Consider the following 25,377-nt stretch of genomic DNA (forward strand, 5'->3'; position numbering starts at 1 on the left):
AAAACGGAGGGATAATAAAGCCTCATCAAATAGGATTATCAAAACTAGAAGAAGCTAGGGGCGCCTGAGTGGCTCAGCGGGTTAAGCGTCCAATTTCGGTTCTGGGTTCAAGGGTTTGAGCCCCGCTTCAGGTTCTGTGCTGGCAGCTCAGAGCCTGGAGCCAGTTTAGGATTCTCTCTCTCTCTCTCTCTCTCTCTCTCTCTCTCTGCCCTTCCCCTGCTCATGCTCTCTCTCTCTCAAAAAATAAACATTATTAAAAATTAAAAAAAAAAAAAACTGAAGAAGCTAAATACTACTACTGATTAAAAGGGAGTACCAAAGAACTACTGAACTCAGGAAAGGGCAGTTCCTTTCCATTTGTTACTACAGAAATTTCTTTCCTGACCCAAAGGGACTAGTACACTTCAGTCCCAGATGAAACCCATGGACAGTTTACAAAGAGCTGGGAATTGGGAGAGAGAGAGAGAGAAAAAGAGAGAGAGAGAGAGAGAGACGCTGCCAGCGTTAGAAAAGCGTCCAACAGCCTACTTAACACAATACTCCAGATTCAAGTGTTTTCCTAATCCCACAACCAATACAAGGCTTTTCCAAGGCGCTCTTAATTCTAAAGAATCCCTGAGGTGCAAAGGAAGAAACTGAAAAGAGGGCGTGGCAGATGCACGCCCTGTGCCCAAGTTTAGGGAACCCAGGCGTCCCCCAAGAGTCCGTAAACCGAAGTCTCAGGAGCATACAGTGAGAGGGATCCGAGCTGGGAAAAATCCAAACACCGAGTTCTACAGGGAAATAACAGACAACTAAAAATAAAAAAGAAAGCGAAACAAAAAAAGGACAGGACTACAGATTACTATTACTAAAATACGCAGCCCCCACTTCCGGACACTACCTCTCATTCGCCCCACTTCCGGTCTCCTCCAAAAGGCCCGCTCCTACAGACTGACGACCCGCAGCCAATGAGAGTGTCGTCCACTTCCGCAGAAGCGCATGACGTCTCTTAACTCCTGCCTTTTCCGGTTGCAAGGAACCTATCCTAATGTCGGGGTCGCGCGGCTCAGGAGGAGGTGCCCTGACAGGCCCAACCGAACGCGGGGAGGGAACGAGAAGGGCAAGTGGGGTGGGCACGCCTCTTCCGCCCTGCGCCCGGAAGGGTGATGTGGCTGGGGCTTCGCCGGCCTCACTATGGTAAGAATTGGGGCTGTGGGGTCGCAGTTGAGCTTTGTGAAGGGGTAGTGGGCGCGAGCTAGGGCCGGAGGGTTGGACGGCGGCCCTGGGTGTGCGGGCCAGGGAGTTCAGTCACTAGCTTGATTCTGCCGGCCTCGGAAGATGCACAGGCCCGGGAACCATGTGGCCCCTGCAAGCCCAACAAGGAGAACCGGGGCCGACCGCCCAAGAAAGACCCCGCGGCCGCCGGTCCCAGCCTCTCCCGCAGAGTCCACTTTTCTGACTTGGTTTAAAGGAATTCGCTGGTCTGGCTTAACCCAATCATTTAAATGTACTCTTTGTGGTTATTGACTCTAGGAGACATAGAGCTTCTCAACTTCGCGCTTGTTATTTTGCGTCCTCTAATGCCCCACGGGCCTGGCCCACACCTTAATTTTTGTCTGTTGGGTTAGTGACCTTTCAGGCACCTTTTACTCCATTCTTTCAGTCTTAACGATACTCTTTTACAAACAGTAGATTTTAAATGATTGGCGATCTCTGCAGAAGCAGTTTTTCGCAGGAATGTACTTGAGGTGGTGCCTGGCCTGGGATCTTCCTTCCCCACACCTTTTTAAGGTTTTATGTATTATTTTGTGTTATTACAGATTCCTTTGATAGTTTGGGCCTCTTAGGAAAGCTTAAAACGAGTCATGAAAGTTTGCAAAAGAAATATTTACATCTCCAGGAAGAGAAAAAGAGTTAAAGCCAGCATGGCGGGAGGAAAGATGTAGTAGTATTAGTAATAGTGAAATCTCTCAAGCTATATCTGAAGCCATTTTACTTTTGTTATAGTAAATGCCAGCAGCTTCTACACCAGGACCTCATGGTGCACTTAATTAAATCCACAGGCCAAATGTTGCATTTATGAGCATACTTCTGGGGAAAGGATGCATGTCTTTGATTATAGTATCAAAAGAAACCATGACTCAAAAAAAGCTATTGTGGGGTGAAAGTTGCTGAGCTTATGTTCCAGAAGTTCCTGCAGAAACCCATACAATACTAAACCCTTAGACATTTAATCGAAAATTCGTTAATTGTTTCTTGCTTTACTCCAACTACTTTGATTATAGATGGGGCATAAATCACAGGGTCTTGCCTGGAGAACATTACCACTTACAGAGGAGATGGCAGTTTATTGGGAGGTTATTCATTCCTGAGCCAAGAATTTACTCCAGCTTCTTTCCCTCTGTACCACACAATCAGATGAATACACTTGCTCTTTTTTTTTTAAATTTTTTAAAAATTACTTGCTTGTTTTGAGAGCATGAGAGAGGATCCCAAGCAGGCTCTGTGCTGTTGGCGCAGAGCTGGACGCAGGGCTTGAACTCACAAACCCTGCGATCATAACCTAAGCCGAAATCGAGATTCAGAGTCTTAACCGGCTGAGCCACCCAGGTGGCCCTACACTTGCTCTTAAAGATTGCCATTAGTGAACTGTTGCTGAACTTAGGAAATCTTCCTTTTTTCAATTTAAAAATGGTAGAGTCTGTTACTCTTTTAAGTACTCTCTACCCCCAATGCAGGGTAGACCCAGAGAGCAAGTCACATGCTCTATCTACTGACTCAGCCAAGTGGCCCTAGAGACAGTTACTCTTAATTCTTGCACAGCTTCATAGATGTTAAGGTTGAATTATTTTACTCTTAGTACAAGTCAAAGATCTATTATTTTCATCATCTTAGTGTCTTATGATCTAGCTAATAGCAAGACAGATAATGTGTTTAAGATCATCAGTATTTAAACTGTCTAGCCATACTTGTTTTTTCAAAAGTAACAAGAATAGCTCTCGTTAGCACTTGCTGTATGCCAGGCTGTGTTCAAAAAATCAACTTATAAGCACTGTCTTATTTCAAGCCTATAATGTCTGAGTAGATGTTTACAGGTGAAGGAAGTCAAACACAAGGAGACTGACCTGCCTGGGATTGTACACTTAGTAGTTAGTAGAGCCAGGACTCAAATTTATTTTAATATCCAGATGCCAGAAATCTTCATGCTGTTGGTAATAAAAACAACATAATGGAAGATAAAGTATGTCTTAGTGATTTGTTGCTCTCAAGTATGCCAATCTTACATGGATGGATAATAGAAACAACTGCCAGGTGGTTAGTATTTCTTTCCTGCTCTGTTCCTCTGAGCTTAGAATGTCAGCATTTTTGAGAAAGCAAGTACCCTGTAGTTCGAAGAGCTACACAATGAAGTTCCTTTTTGAATTTGCACCTCAACTTGTGTATTTGTGAGGTAACTCAGTGATCATGACTTAAATTTGAATTACTGTATTTTAATGAATCCATTTTTAAAATGCAATTTCACAGCCATAAAAGGTTTATCAGCCATAATTATTTACAACTACTAGAACACAATCTGGTAACTATATCACTTATGAATGAATACTTTTAAGAACTTCAGAATGCCTGTTCTCCCTAGCTCTTAACATCCTTCAAGATGTATCTCAAGTTTCATCTTTTCATAAGAAACCTTCCCTTCTCCTTCTGTTTTCTCCTGGATCTCATTTGGGGTCTATAGTCCTTTATATTATCTCCAGTATCCCTCCAGCGTAGCAGAAAACAGCAATACCTTGTGACCTTTATTTCTTTCTAGCTAGTTTCTGAAGTAGATAACCAGGTCTTTTGATATCTACATCACAATGGCAGTTAGCTAGTCCTCAAATGATTGCAAGTCTGAGGATACAAAGTCTTGCCCGGTGTCTTAAAGGAGTTCACATTCCACTGGGGGAGATTATTAAATAAGCAAATTCAATGTGTTGTCTGAGATGATAAAGAGAAATAACGTGTAGTGGAAAGGACTTTGAGAAATTCAATGCCCAACCAATTCAGTCCAAATCTGCGCACTGATAGTCTTTAAAAGCTCCAAGTGATTCTTATGAACAGGCAAGCTTCATGCCACATTTCCGATTTCATGGTCAGAACACTTTTCTTCATAACAGGAGTTGTACTTTGTCCTTTGGAATACTTTTGTCTTATCAAATTATCAACAACATGTGAAGTATTTTTTGCTTTATTTTTTTAAGCCTACTGCTCACCATAGTTATGTATGCATTCTCCTATTAACACCTTTGATCCCCTTGTTGCTTTATATTTAGATCTGTGGCGTTCATAAAATCGCTCGGAAACTAAGCAATACAAACACAGTAAATGCATTATAGATACCATGACAGATGAAACTAAGTGCAAATGACCATCTGTGTTGCCAATGGAGAACAGAATTGAGGTGCTTTTCTCTGGACTGTAGCTTTCCTCATAGCCATGAAAGTTCTTAATTTTAAGTGGAAGTAGAAAAGGTCTCTCTCTACCATTTGAAAGAGGACCAGTAAGATCAAATGGCTATTTACTCTAGCTCCTCATTTTACAATTGAAATTAAACTGCTATGTAGAGGTAATGGATTTATCCAAGAACAAATTTATATACTTGGATAATTTCCTAAATAATCCAAATGTTTAGCAGGCACTCATGTTGAGAGACCGGTATTTAACATTAAAACATTAAGCAATCCTGGTTTCTTGGTTTCATCTGACACCAAGATAATTTGTGTATTTGGTACAATTTCAGTGCTGCCTTACAGTAAGCAACAAAGATTGATCTTAGGTGCTAACAACACCAAAAGAAAATGTTAATATTTCTGTGTGTTAATGGATGTTAGTAATCACCTGTGGTCACCTGTGTGGGGCAGGTGTTTGCACATTTATATACAGGCTTCATTTATTCCTGCATTTCCATGTTTTCTATTCTAAGAGCAAATAGTGTTACCTATAAATTTACAAGTAGAAACTAGTTAGAAAATGCTGGCCTGACCTAGAATTGTAAATGATAAAATGCTGACCCACTTTTGCAGTGCTGTATAATTTTTATCACAATTAGGTCAAATATCATTTCTGGGGTCTCCTTCCACCTCTGGAGAGGGATAAATCACTACTTTTGTGTAAAATCAGTAAGTATTAAAACAATTAAAATTATTATTATTTGGACTTGTAAAAGTTTAAGTCTTTGGTATTCAGTTCTTGTTTTAAAGTGAATTTCAGTAAAACTGGAAGAATTAATATGTCAGTCACTTACCACATAAGAGGCAATCAACATTTGAAGCCCCCAGACAGTGTTATAAGGAAGGCCCTTAATCAATAAATTGGTTAAACAATTTGTTTTGATAATGATAAAAATAAATAAGCTACAAGGAGCTCAAGTGATCCAGGACTAATGAAAATACCGTAGGCTTAGGCAGTCTTTTCTGCAGATTAAGTACAGTTAGCAACCAGTCATTGAGCACACCAAAGAACTGTTCAGCCTATTAATATGGATATTTCTGCTGCTTTTTCTCATTGCTTCTTTGTGCCTTTATACTGCTGGGATCTTTTCTCCTATTTTTCCCTCTATTCCTAATGTTTTGGGTGGTTTCTTAGACTATTTTTATATATACGTCTAAAAACAAAACCTTACACTGAACTCTTCCCTTTATATACAAACCTAATGAAGACAGTTTTAATATTCAGGAATGACTAAAAATAAGAAATTGTATCTTCATAGATAAAATGATTAAAAATTGAATCTGAAATAAATATTCCTAACTTTTCAAATTGACTTGAGACTAGGGAATTTTTAAAAGATGTGTTAACATCACAGGTAATTTTTTTTGTTTCAGCACTAAGCTTTGCATCAAACATTCTGCATCAATTCAGTGATAAATTTTTTTCGTTAGTGGTGGCCAGATGAAAGTCTGGATTATTTTCATTATTTCAGATTGCTTAACAAATTGTGATTTACTTCAGAATGGTTATACAAAGTGACTTGTTGAGTTTATTTTCTTCACATTTGGATAATTTGATTTAGTACAATAGCACTAATTATTTGAAGCATATCAGAAGGTCTGATCAGCTGTGAGTAGTAGATAGGGCTGGAGTGTGGAGGGATGATAATAAAAGGGGCCTTCGGAGAAAAATATTTTAGGATCTCCACCGTATCATTTCGAAGAATAAACACAACTCTCAGACTAATGGTCAAAAGGCAAGGCTGCTGTGATCCACAACCCCAAGTATTACTGTCCTGGTTGTATTTGAGGTTATGCTCCAGAGAGTGTCATAGGTAGCCCTGAGTTGAGGGAATGTTATTGGATGCCTCTTAATAAAAAATATTTGTTAGATATGGTAGACAAAATGCCCTCCACAACTTCAAAAACAAAACAAAAAAACAAACCCTGTAAATACGGTATCTTATTAAGCAAAAGAGAACTGGCATATGGGATTAAGCTAAACATTCTCGAATGGGAAGATTATCTGGAATTATGGGGACAGAGAAAAATTTAATCATAAGATTTCCTTTAAGAAGTAAGTAGTAGGGTGGCTCAGTCAGTTGAGCGTCCCAATTCTTGACCTTGGCTCAGATCATGATCTCACAGTTTGTGAGATTGAGCCCCGCATCTGTGCTGACAGCTCAGAGCCTGGACCCTGCTTTGGATTCTGTGTCTCCTCTTTCTGCCCCTTCCCTGCTCATGCTCTGTCTCTCAAAAATAAAATAAATGTTAAAAAAAAAAAAAAAAAAGTCAGGTCATAGTCACAAAAGAAGTATCAAGGTCCCTGTGATGAGTCACTAGCCAAGAATTGCAGAAAGCCTCTAGAAACTGGAGAAGACCAGAAAACAGATTTTTTTTTCCTAGAGCCTCCAAAAGGAATGATTTATAGCTCCTTAGTTGCAACGTGAATTATTTGATGTTGAACTGGGTAGCATACCACTGTATAACTCCCTGGTATTGTCTGACTGAAAATTATGTAAATAAGCCTTAGAGTTGAGAATTATCTGAGGTTCTAGAATTTTCTGCCAGCCAGCTAGCGTACTCAGTCATCCAGGCAGAGTCAGAAGAACACTCATTGTCCCATATGCAAGTACTGTGAAGCTGGCTTCTTGGTAGGACTTTCTTTGAATTCCAGTTGGTGATCAAACAAAGTTTAGATACTGAGAGGGAATTAACCTTGGGCCTTGATTTTACCCTACAGCCTGGGCCCTTAACACAAACATAAGGGTATTGCTTCTTCCATTTGCATTTTCCAAAATAGCATTGATAAGTAAATATAAATGCAGAGCAGTGCGTGGCAGTTTCTCTGGAATAGTTAACAAAATATTCAACGGTCTAATCTATGCTTTTTTTTTAATAGCATACGTTGTTGATTTGGGATTTAAATATGCTCTTGAATTTGTTAAAATTGTTCGTTATTTTGCAGTTTTCAAGTTGCTGTTCATTCAGCATTTTTCAGTGACTTCTGTGCACTATTCTGTTTAATAGGCACGAGGGGTTGATAAGAACCTCAATAAAACAGAGGAGACCATTACAGTTTGATGGGTGCTATCATATATATATACACCTGCACAATTATCTCAACCTCTGCTTGGTGTAGCAAGTGGGGACAAGGAATACTTCACAGGGGGAACTCAAGTTGAAACCAGAAGTTTGAGTCAGTTCACCATGCAAGCAAAAATAGTCTGCAAAAACACAGAGCACCTTGAAAAAGATGTCATGATCTGAACAAAACAGTAAATTAACTTTATTTCCCTTATCACCTTTTTTTAAATCTTCTTTTCTATTTTGTAATCTTAGCTTCTTCCTTTTTAATAACATTTTTATAACTTTATAACATTTTAATAACATTTTAATTTTATAACATTTTAAACAAATCCTATTTTGCTACAATAACAGGAACATCTGTTTCCTTTAAACCTTAGACTAAAATTTTATGTCGGCAGACAACAGATGCTAAGCTTTAAAAGGAATACTTAGGTACACTAAGCAGTGGTAGGCTAATGTCTGGATGTTTGAAACATTCTTTTTTGGTCAGTCTGAGTACATGTAAAAGACTATATACCACCTAAGATTATTTGTTTAAATCTTAGGGTCTATAAACCCTAGAAACAAAGTTGTCTGTATCTTATATTGCACACTTGTAACTGGTTTTCATTTATAAATTGTTTCACACACAAATGTATACATACACATTCCAATTCTTTAATAACAGGCATGTCTCTAAGTGCCCCTTAAATTCTTTTATTATATAAAAATTCAAACATACAAAGGTAGGAAGAAGAGTATAATGAAGCCTCATATACTCAGCATTTCATCATCAACCACACTCCTCCCATCACACAAAATGGATTATTTAGAAACCAGTCCCAGACATCCTATCATTTAAGCATTTTTTTTTTTAACTAGACATTTAGGGAAGGAAAAAGTACACATTGCAAAATTGGGAGATTTAGATACTCCATTAGGAATGCGATAAACCTATGTGGCAAACTGATTTCCCAGCCAGTTTACTGCATAGGTCCTTTGCTTAATACAGTAAGTCTGCTCATTATTCCCTGAACATGCAAGTTCTCGATTCTATGGGGATGTTTTCCATGCTCTCGTCTCTTCTGGAGCCTGCTCTCTATTTGCCAGTCCAATTGTGCCCTTTCATGATTTGACTTCAGTCCTTGCTTTCTTCTTGAAGCTTTCCCTGACTTTTCTTTATGAAACCAGCATTTTTTTTGTCCGCATGGCTTAGTAACTAACCACTTATATACGCTACAAGGAGTTGCTGTTTACTTGTTAAAAATACATGACCTGTTCTAACTTGATTGTAAATGCTGTATGCCTCAGTTGTCTCATGTATAAAATAAAGGTATTAGTAACACCTACCTCAAATATACCAGGATAAACAAGATAATCCAAAAGAAGCTCTCAGTGAATATCAGTTATCATTAGCTGTAAACTCCTGAAGGGAAGGAATCCTGCTGTGTCTTTTTTAATCCTGTGTCTAGCCTCGTGCCTCAGACACCATAGATACTAAATACATGTTTGGTTACTTTGGCTGGAAAGAAATCTGTGCTTTATATTTCATGAGGTTATCAAATATTACATCAATAAATTCATAATGTTCAAAATACGGTCTTTAAAAGACAAGCATTGTGAAATACTGTGTTTTCTATATAAAATTTGTCTTTAGAGTTCATTTATTGACTTAAGTTATAAAATGTGTATCACTTGTTTTCACAGATGTAAAATTAAAATCCAGTTCAAAAAAAACCAAGCCATATTAAACTTTACCTTTGTGTATCCATTAAGAAATGATTTGCAAGCAAAACACCTATTAATAATGCAAGTCATTTTTATCTTTTTCAGACTATAAATATAACACTTAGGAAATTAGAGAAATCCAGAAAAGTTGAGAATTGGGTTAAAAACCTTCCAGAGATAATCACTGCATTCTCCCCTCTTGCTTGTATAAGGTTTACATAGCTAAAGATACACTGATTATGGAATTTTGTGTACTCTTCTCCCCACTGTTTGTCATTGTACATAAGCATTTTTTGTCCTTAATATTGGCACATAACATGTAATTATCTTAATGTTTTAAATAGTTTGTACATATTTGTCATAAAAACATATAAGAGGTTAAAAAATATTGACAGCTTCTGACATGTCTAGTTCTTTTAGGATTCTTCTGACTATTCTTGCTTTATTTTTCCATATGAACTTCAAAGTCAGTTGTCTATTTTGAAAATAACTGGTTGGTGTTGAGTACACTTTAAATTTACAGATTAGCTTTATGATGTTACCTTCCAGTGTAAGAACCTCATATACCACTCCATTCTAATTTTATGTTTTTCGGTATGTTTAAAGGTTTTGTCAATTTTGTTCTTTAATGCCAGTACTGCATGTTTTGTTACGCTTATTCCTGGATATTTCAGCTTTTTATTCTAGTTGCTGTTACAAATAGAGACATTTTTTTTTCCATTATGTCTTTCAACCAGTTGGTAATACAGTCATGGAGCTACTGATTTAAATATTTAAGTTGTGTACCCAGCCACACCCAATTCCCTTATTGTCTGTAATTGTTTTTCACTAAATTCTTTTGGGCTTTTCAGGTAGCACTTAACATTTACAAGTAACAATTTTGCCTTTCTCAAAAAAATTTTATAACGCCTATTCTTTAACTTCTGACATTATGGGAGGTGGCTCTGGGTTTACTAATTAAGTGTATTGCTAGCTGCTGTGTAAGATTGATATATTTTATCTACCTGTGTAAAATGGAAACAGTTTTTCTTTATTATTTATATAGTGGTATTCTTGCACCTTCAAAAATTTGTTTTATTTATTCAACCATTACTTCTTGGTCTGCTCTGTGGTAGGTGCCTTGTCAGGTGCTGGAGTTCAGAGTCTGATAAGGCAATGTCCACTTTCAGGGATGAGTATTATAAAATGTGTAACAGTTTGTGTGGGAACAGAAAGGAGAGTTTTTTATGAAATAGGAGAGGGGAGGCAGATAGGTCCAAAGAAACTTCCTGGAAAAGATGATGTTTGAGCTGAATTTTGAGTACACTAAGCCCGCCTCCATTTTACTTTGACTGAAAAACTGTGATTTCCAATCATTCCTGTGTTAAATTATTTCAATAACTTTTAAAGAACCAACAGTGAAAGAGCAAGTGGTTTTCTTTCACCAAAACCTAATAGCCTAGTATTAGTCAATGCATGGAACATGATTGCTTAAATTTAAAACATTCTTACACTAAAAGAATTTAAGAATTGAAAGAAACTTGAGCCATCATTTAGGCTATATCCCCGCTGTCCACCAAGGTTTACAGATGTGAAAGACAGCCTTAGGTCAGTGATTCAGCTGAAGTCCTATGGCCAGCTACAGGCAGAGCATGGAGACTCTCTGTCCTGCCTCATAGTCTGGGTTCCTAGAACATCTGTATTAATTACATAATGATTGAGTTTTGGTGAGTTCCTTGGATTCATGACATTTTTGGTAATGTTTTCAAATTCTTGAATTTAGAATTTTTGTTGCATCTTCTGCATTCCTTAGCCCAAAGAATGGAGAGGAAAGTACACTCTCTGAATACCTTATGATTTGGGGTTTTAAGTATTCTCAGACATGTCATTCTGTTTGCCTTTTTTGAAGAACAAAACTATGATTCTTAATATGGAATTGTCTGGCATTTTTTACCTATGCAGTTTTTCTTATGATATTAATTTTTCTTTTTCTCTTTTTTTAGTCTGCCATTTTCAATTTTCAGAGTCTGTTGACTGTAATCTTGCTGCTTATATGTACCTGTGCTTATATCCGATCTTTGGCACCCAGCCTCCTGGACAGAAATAAAACTGGGTATGTTACTAATGATATCTAATAACCCATATTAGTTCTTATAGACATTGAGGGTAAATTACCATAAAAGGCATTAAATAATTTAATTCCTATATATAAATTATTTTTATAATAACTTTTTGCATTATTTTCTTCTCTATTTTTCAAAACCTGAAAACTTTGGGGATGGCTGCGTGGCCCAGTCGGTTAAGTGTCCAACTCTTGGTTCCAGCTCATGTCATGATCCCATGGCTCATAGGTTCGAGCCTCATGCCAGGCCCCACACTGACAGTACAGGACCTACTTGAGATTCCCTTTCCCTTTCTCTCTGCCTCTCCCCTGCTCAAGCTTTCCCCTCTCTCTCTCTCTCAAAATAAATGAATAAATAAACTTTAACAAAATATATTTTTTTAAAACGGAAAACTTTCTATTCATAGAATCTTACTAAATAAAAAGATAAATACCAGAAGTAACCTGAAATGTGTCCAACTAAAAAAAAAAAGTGTATTTAAAAAAAGATAGAGTTGTGTTTTTTTCTGGGATTAGAAATACAGTTTAGTACTTTCAAAGACAGTAGTTCGCCTTACTTTTTATAGAATAATTGGTAAAGTTGGTATTAAAAACAAAGTTATGTTTTTGAAGCATTTAACAGTTTGCAAGCACTGTGTCCATAAAAATAACAATGTAGACATTCCCTCTCCAGTGTAAGACTGCTCTAATCATATGATCTCCCTGTCAGTATCATAAAGCAAACATCTTTAGAGAAATTTATGTAGCTAACTTAACACAGTAATAAAAATTAAGTCTTGGGCATGTCACATCTGTTTTATTATATGTTCATACCCTGAAAAAAATCTGAGCTTAATATGATACACAGAATTAAAATTTTTAAGTGCCATATTCACAATACAGAAATATGGGGCAACTGGATGGCTCAGTCAGTTAAGCCTCCAACTCTTGATTTTGGCTCAGGTCATGATCTCACAGTTCCTGAGATGGAGTCTAGTTTGGGCTCATGCTCACAGCACGGAGCCTATTTGGGATTTTCTCTGTCCCTCTGTCTCTGCTTGTCCCCCATACATGCACACGTGTGCATACACTCTCTCCCTCTCAAAATAAGTAAGCTTTAAAAAAAGAAAAAAACATAATACAGAAATACATGTTGAATTAAACCAAAAGGAAGAGTATATTAAAAAACAGACCATGTGGTGGGAGCTGTGTACATTTTATTTGCCTTGCATATTTATTAATTTATGTGAATACTTTTCTTAATCTTTTTTTTTTTAACTCTATTTTGAGAGAGGGAGGGAGAGCACATGAGCATGTGAGCAGGGGAGAGGCAGAGAAACGGGAGAAAGGGGAGAGAGGGAACGAATCCCAAGTAGGTTCCGTGCTGCCAGCACAGAGCCCAACATGGGACTCAAACTCCTTTCTTGATAAAAGCCTATATCTGTTTAATCCTTTTAAGAAATAAAAGCTGAAAGAATACTTCACATTGGAATAATTGTCTCCAAACCTGTATCAGGCCAGATTAGGATCCTGCAAAGTCAAATTTTGCTTTTCCACTAATAAAAATCTACAAGAGGCAAGGTGGTAGATACTCAACTGTGAAAGTAATAATTTCTGCTTCTCTTTCCTTTACTTCCATTTTATCTTTGAGGTCATAATTAGCATTTATCCAAACATTCCATTATCTAAATTATTTGGTTTTTGTTACCATCTCTTCCTTTTTATTTATTAGGGTTGTTCAGACATGTGTAAAGGAATAAGTAGAAGCTCTAATCAGTTGTGAATATTGAAAATCTCGTGATCCTGTTCCAATAAACTGATAATCTATTGCTAGGTAAAATAGCAATACTGAGGTTATTTGTCCATCAATTTTTATGACAATCCCCCTCTTCCTTCATAGACATTGATTTCTCTTCACTCCACCTTTTTTTCCTCTGAAGTCTTCCACTAAGTCTTTATTCATTTTACTCCTTTGTCCATTTGTTGAAATTATATAGTACTATGTCAGTTTGTTGAAGTTGTATAATCTTATGTGTTGCTTAGTTGTGCGTGAAGCCTTTCCTCCCCTGACGATTAACTTAAAGCATATGTTAGAAACCAATAAACATTCTCATTGATCTGTTCCTTGGTATTGGAATATAATACATAACACCTACCTAATAACATATTTATTTATTTCATTAAAAAATAATCACATAACAGGGCACCTGCGTGGCTCAGTTGGTTGAAAATCCAAGTCTTAATTTCGGCTCACATCATGTTCCTAGGATCTTGGGATCCTGCCTTATGTCAGGCTCCTGTGGAGCCTGCTTAAGATTCTCCCTTTTCCTTTCTTTCCCCTGCTAATGTGCACACTCTCTCTCTAAAAATAAAATAATAATCATAGTATTTCATTAAAAAATAGTCACAATACTTAGCTTTCCAATACAGTTATGGAGAAAGTAGATGGCATGTGGAAATGTCTGCTCCTCATTCCTTTGGGAGCAGGAAGACATCCATTACATGCTACATTGAAAAAGGAGTTCTCAGGGCTGCCAGCCTTACAGTAGAGGCTGAGTAGTAGTATATTTCTCCTACATAGAAGACCAAAGAAATGGCATGCTTCTGTTTGTACTGTAAAGCATATACTGGTCCATTCAGCTCTTTAAAGGCTTTTTTTTTTTTTAACTTTGTTTCTGTTTCTATAAATGTTAGGCCCCATTTTATTTTGACTTGTATATAAGAAATATTTTCTCCAGGAGAAATTTTTACAGGCCATTGTCCTTTTGTTACAATATGCGTTTTTATGAGATTCATAATAAACTGCCCTTTCATTACAGTGAGTATTCCATGTTTAAGTAAAGATGTATAGAGACCAGTTGGATAAAGCAGGTTCTTGATGACTTCACTGTTGAAAATAACAACTTAATTTTTTACTGCTTCAAATAATACAGAACTAAAAAGCAGCAATAAAAGATAGCTACTTTTCTCATTGCCTATTATCATAGACCTGATTAGTTCTATCAGCAGATATATTTACTGGCTTACAGCCCTAGAAACCAAGCAGCATAATTGTATTGGTTTTTACTAACTAATAAAGTTTCTGTGTTAAATAAATAGCATTTATTAATAAATAGCATATTACAGAAATATGTCTAGGTAGGGAAATATATGGGAAAGGCCAAAGTGATACTGATAAATCTCTAAGTTGCCCGAGTTAGGAAACTTTTCATGTATCTAGCTTTTAATATACCGTGTTATCACAATTTCCTAATGATGCTTTGAGTTATTTCTAGGTTAGCAAACCTGAAATCACCCTGATTGTGATCATATGATTTTAGATTATGTTCTTTGGGACTATAAGCTTCTCATGCAGGAGCTTCAGGTATCCTGCCTCTGAATCCTTCAGCCAGAGTAGCTTTAAATCCACAGTGCATGTTCCACTCAGTAGATTTTTACAGTCAAAGAACCATGGTATTGCATGTCACTAACCAGTTGCCTTCCATTTTTTGGTGAAATGTAAGCCAATTTTAAGTGATATCTGAAGTTACTGTCACATGTGCCTTTAACCTGTCTTTTACTGAACACAGAACATGTTAGTCACTACTCTGAAGAGTTTCTGTGTAATAACTCATTTAATCCTTATAACAACCCTATGAGGGTGAGTGTTATTAAAGAGAAAATAACTTGTTCAGAGTTAATGCAACAATTAAGTAGAATTAAACTTAAGCACAATCTGACCCTTCTATTATCCTACATTATTTCCAAGAATATGTTTGATTTTTGTCCTTTTATTCCTATAGGAAAGTTGCTTCACCTGTCAGAATATCCATCCTTCAAAATAAACATCTGTTTGCCCATTTCATATCATCTGAACTAAGAGACATTTTGCTTTGAGGTCAGGAAGTTACACCTCAGAGGAGGAATGCATATAGAACTCAATTGAAGCAGTATTTTCTTTCAGTCTTAACCACTCAGATACAATAATTCATCAGCCAGCCATCTCTTTTGGCAAAAAGTATATCAATTTACCTGAAATTTAAGTATTTTGATATTGTTACACCAGTCCTAACCCACTGCAATAAGTACTGCTGCTCTGTCTTGACTTTCAGCAATGTATAATACCATTTGTAATTCTGTTCGTCAAAACAACAAAATAGTTGCCTACAATGTTTTATATCTTTTAGCTACCTCTATTCATTGAATGATTTGGTTGCTTTTCTTTTAAAGGCAGTACTTTTTATACATGCCAAAGAAGTGAAATACACATAATTTGTATTCAAATCATAGTATATTCATTCATAGAATTGAAATGAACATTTTCATTGTAATTCTTATTTCCAGAATGTATGTATTTTAATTGCCATATTTAACTCATATAGTGTTCCCAAACTAGGATTTTGTACTAATATTGAAAACATAGCTACATATTTTTATATTCTCTCTTACTAAATGACATAGCTATGCAAATGCTATCATTGGAGTTCATGGCTATACAGTATTTCAATATAGAACTACATTCTGTAAAAAGTAATTTCTTTAGTGTGAGAGTTTTATTTTTAAATGTCAAAATCCTACCAAACCAACCAAATGTTCGTTTACCATTTTTTCAAAATTAATGTTTATGCAAATTGGCATATGTATTTTCTACTTTTAAAAGTAAAGCAACTGAAGTTGACTGAATTAATTCTACAAAAAAACCCTGTGCAAATTTTTGCCAGTCATATTAATTTACTGTGTGTTTAACCTAGGATACTGCATATATCCCAGTTTATGACAATTTATGTACACTAACAGTTGATAAGTTCATGTGGCCTCCTTTCCTACAAAGATGGTGGCTCAATATCAAATAAATTTCAGTTTTTGAAGCAAAGTATCAAAAGAGAAAATACCAGTGTATAATGAATTCTCTATATGATACTGAGAGAATGATTTACTTTTCCCACTAAACAATAGCTACTTTTTCCTTTTTTTACTCTATGCAGATTGTTGGGTATATTTTGGAAGTGCGCCAGAATTGGTAAGTGTCCTTCTATAACTTCCACATCATCAGCTCTAAGTTTATAGAGTTCTACCAAACTTTTTCTTGTGCTAAAACTAGACATGGCGGATACCTCATAATACTTCATACACAGGGAAATGGAAAATACAAGAAAAAATCTTAATTCACATATCAAATGCTATGCTTTGCTGGTGTTGAGGAGATTTCAGACAAACATTTATAGTTTTATGCACAGATGCATATAGTATACAGTATGCTGCTCTGTATAATTTGTACTGTTTTGGTCACTAAGGATGAATTCCCCATCTAATGAAAGGCTTGCTAACCAACTGTCTAAACAATCATTTTACTGCCTTATGCTAAGTCCTAGAATGTTGTTTTTAGAAAGCAATAACTGTTTCACCTGTCAAATTCATGTGATCATAGCTGAGTTTTGTTCTGATTAAAGTTAAATGTGATTATCTTCTAACTTTTCATATAAAATTTGTGGTGTTTTTGTGTTTATGTTTAGATAGTAATATACCCTTGTCTCATCCCTGTGTGTATATGACATTTAGCACAGTGCCTAGCTCATAGTAGACTCTCAAATGATTGGCAAGTGAATGAATTAAAATGTATTTTACTGATACAGTTTACCAGTATTCCTGAATAATAGAGTATACCCTTTTTAACATCGCTGGTTCCAAAACATTTCAGAGCATTTGTACTTGTTCCACTCGGACTGAAAATGAATATTTCTTCTCCACCTTGGAATTATTTACATGACCCCCTCAAAAAAAAAGGTTGATTTTAATATTTTCCCAATATTTAATTTATATATAACTACTTTTTTCTTTTATAAAGTTATGAGACTTCAAAGACAAACTTTCCTACATTTGACATTTACTCTAGTTAGCCAACCTGACAACAGCCTGAATTACCCCAACGAGTCACTTTGAATAGAGAAAAATTAGGAGTCATGTCCCTTAGATAATGTGTGTTCTATTTAGAGTATTAGGTTTTATTTTGGATTCACTTCTCAGAAATGTGGAAAATTTAAAAGATGGTTCATAACAGAAAACAAAATTGATTAAAGATTGAAAACTACAAACTAAGTTCTTGTAATATCTAGACATTTTTCTAAAGAATACCTGAGAATGGGTGTGATATATCTGAAGATATTATAGGTATAACCTAGGCTCAACTAAGGACTAAAAATTCATTGTGAGAGTTTCTAATTCTTTAGCATCTTCTAAGATTCATATGTTGTTAGCCACTGAAATAAATAATTAGGAGAGAGCAAGTTTTCTTCCCTTGAGCTTTTAGTGATAGGCAAGAACCATTAACAGGAGAACTTGTAAGCATCCTACTAAATTATATAGAAATCCTTTTAAAATCTGCTATGATGAGATTCTAAGATTCCTTAGCCAGATTTCTTGCCAGAAAATGACAGTAGTGTATAGAGGCACCTAAAACTACTTCCTTCAAGGCCCTCATTCTAATGTATTGACTACTGAAGCAGGCGTCTTTTTGAGAATTCACTGTGCTTTTAACATGTTAAACTGTCCTTCCTCATTGTTCTTTGTCATACTTTATTATCTCTTAGGGTGATAGACATGAGAATTCTTCTTTTATAGGGAGAAAATTGACTTCAGAGAGTTTGTAAAGCACAGATAAAGCCTAGCTAAGTAGTTATCAGGACATTTAAACCCACCTCCCCCCCAAGACATTTTTGATTGTCATAACTAGATGGGGGAGGAACGTATACTGAGTATAGGTCATTGATATTGCTACATATCCTACAATGCACTGAGCAGCCCCTCGCAGAGAATTAGCCCAAAATGTCAGTAGTACCAGAGTTGAGAGGGCCCAACCTAGATTTGCAGAGATTTGTGGTGCAGCCTTACCTGACATCTAGTGCAACTCAACAGCACAAAGCCTGAAATAACAGTAGAAATCTTAATCACTTGAAAAATAACAAAGGGAGCGATAAAGAGAAGAGCACCCTTGATGGCTAATGCTGATTGGTAGAGAGTAGCAAATGTAAATATATGCAAATTAATGTCGTTTCAAAGCCAAGTTACCCAGAAAAAGAAACCATATTGTCAAGGACAGAGTCAAAAGAAACCCTCAAGGAAACTGCGAAGAGAGAACATAATGGAAGAACAAAACTGTCCTAATAGAGTCATAGTCTCTGTGTCAAAGTAATACTGAAAGTTCATTGGTAAAAATAAAAAGTCTGCAGTGAGGGGGAAGAGCTTTCACCTCAATAGGATGAAGTTGCTAAGTCATAAATAAAAGTTCTTTAAGGTATTAAATTAAGTATCAAGGTATTTTAAATCCATTTTATATAATAAATTAGAGAAGTCTGTACAGCTTCATTCGGTAGCCAACCCAGGTGACACTTTTCACAATGGTTACTTCGAAGTATAACTGAAAATTTAAGGCGTTAAGTTTGTAGCTTTCCTAATGATTGCCTTCAGTATCATCCATTGTTATTGTCTGATTATAAACTGCCTTTTCTTTTTGCTTGGTCAGTTATTGTCTTCATTGTTTCTCTTAACAGTATGAATGCCGTAGGTTAAATGGTTCAGTTAAACTATGCATTCTTGCCACTTATGTGTAAGCATTAGCTTTTCATTTTGGCAAAATGGCTCAGAAAATGTTAATGCTGATATACTCCTCTCTTATCTTGACACAGAATATATCCACCAAGAAAGGATGCAGTTTTAATGGGAAAAGGCCCAGCCAAATCATCTTATCATGTTACACATCACGTTACAGCAACTGTTTCACATTCACTTAGACAGACCGAAGACCAGACGAGAAGTAACATTCTTACACAAGTTCACCAAAGATGTTTAGCTCTACCACATGGCAATCTCTTTTAAGAAAATTAAAAACAGGAAAATGAAACCCATATGTAAATTATAGCATTCTGAGTTGGAAGATGAGGAAGAGAAGAACTTCCTCAAAAATTAATCTCCAGCAGATGGAAAATTCAGGGCAATTTAATTTCTTCTTTTAGGTGTTTAATAAGACTATATTAGACAATGAGATTATCTAGCCCTAACTAGAGTGACTGGCTTGCTTATGAAATCCACTTGAAAACTATGTCTGAATAGTTTGGTTTTGTTTGATAATTTGGGTATTGCCTCAAAAGAATTAACATTGTTTAAAAATGATGTCCCAAGTTATTTTTTAGTTTTAAAAGATTTTTTTTTTTTTCCAATTGAGATAGTGGCATTGTGAAAATGCTGTTGTCTCACTTTTTAGAATTTCCTTTAGCTTGAAAGCAGTCCCCTAAATGTCTCTGGATAGAAAAACACCAAATGTTTCTTTTATTTGTATGTGTGTAATATCTTCTATGAACACTGTCATTGAGCAGACACAAAGATATAAAGTTAATAACAATATGACTGTGAGCTCTTTGAGGAAGCTCTGAAAATGAAAATGACCTTGAGGATTTTAGTTGATGAGAATGGTCAAGATTGGCATTTGCCAGAGGTAGTTAACTTACCAAATGAAATGGTTCATCACCAAAGGAACTTAGTTACTGGGAGGGAGCTGATTTTAAACACCATAGAAAAGCACAAGTGAGGGGAGCATACACAATCTCTACTACAGGACACCAGGTATATGCCATGATTATTTCTAGAAATAGCATGTCACTCGCTCTTCCTTCTTCCTTTCTTTCACACCCTCAGAGCAGCAGAAATGTCTGGTGCTTTGTGGAATTGTACAGCCATTCAATTAATGAACAAACAGGAAAAGAACAAGATGACGTTGGGATAACTCAATCACAGAATCTCTAATCTGTTTGCAAGACAGTTTCACAAGCCATCTCCATTCTGCTTCATGGGAGGGAAGTTCTCGAAATACAAACACTTTTTTTTTTTTTTTTTTTTTTTTTTCCAACATTTTTTATTTATTTTTGGGACAGAGAGAGACAGAGCATGAACGGGGGAGGGGCAGAGAGAGAGGGAGACACAGAATTGGAAACAGGCTCCAGGCTCCGAGCCATCAGCCCAGAGCCTGACGCGGGGCTCGAACTCACGGACCGTGAGATCGTGACCTGGCTGAAGTCGGACGCTTAACCGACTGCGCCACCCAGGCGCCCCTACAAACACTTTTTAAACACATGTGAGAATTGACTCTTATAAAAGTGGTTGTTTTAAGTTCTACATTCCTAACCCAAGAGCTACACTATAAATCATTTCATATGAAATCCAGGTCAGAAATAGTTTTTTCTAAAATGTTTCTTTATGAAGCATTTTATACCCTTTCTTTTTAAAGTTTTTATTTAAATTCCAGTTGACATACAGTGTAATAGTAGTTTCAGGTATAACAGTATGATGATTCAGCACTTCCATATGCCACCCAATGCTCATCACAGGTGCCCTCCTTAATCCCCATCACCTATTTCACCCATTCCCTGCTCACTTCCCCTCAACCATCAGTTCCCTGTCGATAAGTCTTTCTTGGTTTGTATTTTATGTCTGCTTTCTTACATGAAGTTTTATTGATCACTCGTGTTTAAATTGCGACCAATCAAGAAAAAAATACATAGCTGAAAATTGTATGTCAAATTTCTTTTCATAGGTAGAAATTTCCTTTTTTAAAGGAAAAAATAAGCGATTTTTTTGGCCTTAATTGAGTTGTTTGAGATAGTTTCTCTTGGATCTCTGTCCTACATTCTGTGTTGTATTTTTTCAATATCTGGGTTTATGCAGTGGCATAGGAATGGTGCATTAAGGGTTTTCTAAACACATGAAAAGGAGGTGGTCTTAGAAATAAATCCATGTAATTTAGCTCATTCTGTGTTGTACTGCTTTTATGTTATATCTAGTTCTTGTTTTGGCCATCCCCCCAAATGTGTGGGCCTTCTAGGCAAGAACTTTATCTTGATTCTTCTATATCCCTCTCCCATAATAAGTAATAACCTTAGCATATCCATGTTAACCACTCAGTGAATCAACATGAATATCTCCCTTTTTTCCAACAGGTGAACGGAAGAGTCCTTACGTTGCAGTATGCTGTATAGTGATGGCTTTCAGCATTCTCTTCATACAGTAGCTCGGAAAAATATCAGAATTTAATTGCCATCGGATTACAGTATGAAAAAAGGACTTATCTATAGAAAATAATGGAAAGAATGGTTAACCCTTTTATCTCTGAACATTGAATGAGATAAATTTCCAGCTGCTGTTATCTATTTTTGTTATTGGACCAATGTTCTATGTAAATAGGATGTAACCATTTAATATGCAGAGTTTAATATGTCTGTAACAATCAACCTCTGTACTCTCACTACAATATTACATTCTGCAAATGTTATTCTGTTACGTCGGATACAAGTTTTTAGTGAGGTATCTCTTAAGACATAGATTAGAAAACAAAATTGGTAAATCACTCCACTTCCTTTCACTGTGATTTGGAAATGATTAATCTTTATAGAATGAGACATTTTTCTGGGCTAGCTTTTTTACTGGGGAAAAAAAAAAAGGTTCAATTTGTGTTGGTAAGGATTGCATTCATATTTAATAATGCTTACTTTTCCTGTGGCCACACCAGACCATTAACAGAGTACATCTAAGCAAACTATATAGTGTACTACAGGCATTTCAACTATTTAAAACAAGCCTGTGTGGTTCTTAAGGTAAATGAGATGTGACTTAAGAGTACTATTGAGAAAATGTCCATATGTAACATAAAAGTTTAGAATAGATGACTGGTCCAGTAGCCTCTGAAAACTCTAGATAAGTATGGATAAATATCTTACGAATAAATTGACCAGCTGTCATTCTATGAATAAGACTACATTCTTAGAGTGAAAAGAGCAAAATAGAACAATTCAGAATGATAATCCTGTATGTGTCTTTCTTTTTAGTGTCAGGTCTCCAGTTTTAATTGCCCCAAAATGCAAACTGAATTTTTTTGTTTTTAAATACAGCACTTTAAATCTAGTTTACTTTTTGTGTGTCATCTTGAACTGGAATCTGCTGTGTAACTCAGTAGGCGATGGTAAACAGTTTTCAAATCTGCTTGTCTGTATACCTTGGCATAAGTGTCTTTGAGTTTTGATAATAAAGACCTTCAATAACCTTCATCAAAGCAAGAGAAACATTTGGAATATGACATAAATTTTGCAGTAGAGCAGTTATTAAAAGGTCATAGGTTCCTTTTTTTTTAAGGTTTAACTGAAATCCTGTTAGAATTTCAAAGCTAGGGGGAACTTAAATATCTTAGCTAAAAATTGCCCATCATAGGTAGTACTAATTAGATATTATCCTTAGCTATTAATTCCTTTTCTGTTTTTAAGAAAAGAAAATTATTTAGAATTATTTGAAAATGAGTCTGCCACTAGCTCTTTCTGTAGAAACAAAGTATGGAATTGAAAGCCATCTTTTTTAAAAACCACTTTAAAGTACTTGAAAAGAATTCTAGGAAACGTGTAAGAAAAGCTTGTGATGCATTGCCTGCTTTTTTTGCAAAAGATAAAAGCTGCTGTAGGCTGTCTATATATTTATTTTACAATTTTGGCCTAAGTAACTGGTAAAAAGTTGTCTATTTTGCTTTAGACCAGGAATCAGGCTATGGTCATTGTGTGTACTCTGAACTGTCTTTCTCCTGGGCTATGCACTAGGTCAAGAATTTTCCGGGTGTCCTAAAAATAGGACTCTTATCAGCATATACATGCAGAGCATGTCACCTTTCTGAGGCTGGTTTCTGAGTGGCCATCTGTTGTCCAACTCTGCTGCAAGCTAGACTTTCCAAAAAGCTATGTCAACTGATCTTTTTATGTGCTAACACAAATCCAAATCCAATATGAGTGGTATGAGTAAAGGGAAGAATATTCTAGATAATCAGTTCTAAGACATTTCTGAAATTTTGACATTTCAGAGGAGGTAGGTGGAAAGTGGAGGAAGAAATAATTTCTTTGAAAAATGTGTGGTAGCATATAAAACTTGGTGCTGTGTGTATATGCTTAATAGAGTGGGAGGCAGCTCATTTCTGACCCCAGACATTGTGACTCTTTGGGAGGTTAGGGACATACAGGATTCTGTAAAGAAAAGCAATTAGCACTTTCCTTAATGTATTTTTTTCAAAGAGTTACCACAATCCTGTTCTCTAGCCCAAAGGGCAATGTAGGTAGTTTTAGGTCCACTTAGTATTCAGATATTCCCATTGTGGTCTTGGTGGGGTGGTCGGATGCAGAAGAGGATTAAGGATCAATTTTGCATCAGGTGGCTGCCTCTGTCACGTGGTCTTACTACAGAGCTGGATGGGATGGTGGGCACTTAAGTCCATGTGTTGCAAGGCTTGAATACTCTCCCTAACCTACTTCCTGGCTCTAGAATCTTGATTCCATCTCTCGTGGAAACTGTTCTGTGCTGATACTAAGTTCCTGACTGGCCTCAGTTATGCCCATGTCAGGAGGACTTCGTTCCAAGGAGTCTTAAAAGATGACCAATTAAAAGGACAGTTAGTCAACTGAATTCCCTCTGTGACTTAAAAAAATTTGGATTCAAGTCCAGTGTCTTGTTAATGTCCACTGTGCCAGACACTCTCCATGTTCAAATTAAAAAATTAGCCCTTTCACACTGGGGATAATAGCAATACATAATTTGTAACAGATTCCTTTATCGTGATAATATGCACATTAGTTTTATCTTAGGACAGAGGTCAGAATGAAGTGACTTCTCCAGGTATACAAAGTGAGAAACGAACAGGTCTCTGCCTAGTTTTCTGGGAAAAACCTAGCACTTGTAAATAGAATGTATCACCATTCTTTCAAGAAACATTTATGGAGTGCATACAGTACATTATCACTGAAGACAGAAAAACCAGTACACAATTTCTGCCTTCTGATAGTTCCTAATGCAGTGGATGGGAGAGATTATTTATACAAAAGTGCAATGTGATAGCATTTATAACAGATAATGCCAGGATTCTAGGAGAAAATAAGGGTGACACCGTAGCGGTAAGAATTTCCTTCCCAAGAAGCAGTGCTTACACTGAATGAAGAGCAGTATGCAAAAGCACCAGTGGTATATTTATGGACTCTAAGTCCCTAGCTTGTTGTGCCACATGAGGCGTATTAAGACATAAGCCTAAAAAGGTGGACAGAGGTTAGATCCTAGGGGGTCTTCTATTTTTTTTCTCACTTCTGTCTGTTATCTACCTCAAAATTAGTTACATGTATTTTCCCTCCTACCTGACAAAAAACCTTCAAAAAAAAAAAAAAAGTTCTTCCTTTGGTGTATATGTAAACAAGGTTAAATACATCCATGCCAGCCTTAATTTGGACCAGGAATACAATACTATACTCTCCAGAGACTCTCCTGCATAGTATATAAAGCCAAGGTAACACTAGTCAGGTCAAATAATTTTAGGAACTCTTAGTGGCTCATACTCCATCGATGCCCAAAGCAGCCGTGATTCTAAGAAGCAGAAGTGGTTTCACTGTCTACATTTCCCAGGTGCACAGAAAAGATTTCTAATAAGAACTTGTACTCTTTTCGAAGCCTTTGGGGGAACTTCCTGGACCATAGGAAGCTGCAAAGACTGGAAGATTCTTAGGGACCACTTTTCACACACATCCGGTAAAGGGTAGATGTTCAAAATATAAGCAACTGAGTAATATCAGCATTGTTTATACAGCCTTGTTAGTCTCAATCAGCAAGTTACTACAAGCTTCATAATGTCATTTAGCTTCATAATAATGTCATTTATACACTGCCTTCCATGATTTCTTTTACTTTACCCTAAAGTAATCCCAAAATAATCTGAAATGCAGCTCCAATATCAGGAAAAAGGGGGGAGGTGGAAATAATATTTCCTGTGATTTTAAGAGAACAGCATCATCCTACTCTGGTTAGTGAATATGTCTGTGGTATGTAATAAAAATCAAAATGAACTCTCAGCCTCCCAATTTTGTCTTACTGTCAGATGGGTGAGAACAGTTTCTTTAGAGGTTAAATGATTGAAATTGGCACCTTCTGAGTGAGATGGGAATAGAGAAATGTTTCTGTTCATTTTACCTGCATTTTAATTAATGGCTGGTCAAGATTCTTTTGGAGAAGTTT

At 36.3% G+C, this 25,377-nt stretch overlaps 2 protein-coding genes and 1 non-coding gene across 12 annotated transcripts in view; 2 read left to right on the forward strand and 1 right to left on the reverse strand.

Moving 5' to 3' along the window:
* XRCC4 (X-ray repair cross complementing 4) overlaps positions 1-1,020 on the reverse strand; it is a 315,887-nt gene extending 314,867 nt beyond the window's left edge. For 7 of the 9 annotated variants that reach the window (XR_009261112.1, XR_009261113.1, XR_009261111.1 and 4 more), the window contains exon 1: positions 884-1,020. The gene's annotated coding sequence lies outside the window, so the exon portion shown is untranslated. The remainder of the gene's footprint in view (positions 1-883) is intronic. The other 2 variants (XM_058727948.1, XM_058727956.1) reach the window with 1 other exon arrangement.
* Positions 1,016-25,208, forward strand: TMEM167A (transmembrane protein 167A). Of its 2 annotated transcripts, XM_058727979.1 has the most exons (5): positions 1,016-1,179; positions 5,072-5,141; positions 11,231-11,340; positions 16,293-16,327; positions 21,294-25,208. In XM_058727979.1, exons 1-5 carry the CDS (start codon positions 1,031-1,033, stop codon positions 21,362-21,364), a joined length of 435 nt encoding a protein of 144 aa, XP_058583962.1. In that variant the 5' UTR covers positions 1,016-1,030; the 3' UTR covers positions 21,365-25,208. The 2 variants fall into 2 exon arrangements, with proteins under 2 accessions (XP_058583962.1, XP_058583972.1); XM_058727989.1 differs by lacking the exon at positions 5,072-5,141 and having other exon boundaries at positions 1,054-1,179.
* On the forward strand, positions 13,775-13,909 carry LOC131490038 (small nucleolar RNA U109). Its single transcript, XR_009250918.1, has one exon. It is a non-coding gene; the product is annotated as a small nucleolar RNA U109 (small nucleolar RNA).
* Positions 25,209-25,377: the final 169 nt, after the last annotated feature.

This window comes from Neofelis nebulosa, chromosome 1, assembly GCF_028018385.1.
Source record: "Neofelis nebulosa isolate mNeoNeb1 chromosome 1, mNeoNeb1.pri, whole genome shotgun sequence".
Taxonomy (NCBI): Eukaryota; Metazoa; Chordata; class Mammalia; order Carnivora; family Felidae; genus Neofelis; species Neofelis nebulosa.

Coding starts and splice junctions, on each gene's coding strand:
- TMEM167A (XM_058727979.1), top strand. CDS start 1,031: ATGTCGGGGTCGCGCGGCTCAGGAGGAGGTGCCCTGACAGGCCCAACC. Junction 11,341..16,292: donor CTGGACAGAAATAAAACTGG/GTATGTTACTAA, acceptor TACTCTATGCAG/ATTGTTGGGTATATTTTGGA. Junction 16,328..21,293: donor TTGGAAGTGCGCCAGAATTG/GTAAGTGTCCTT, acceptor TTTTTCCAACAG/GTGAACGGAAGAGTCCTTAC.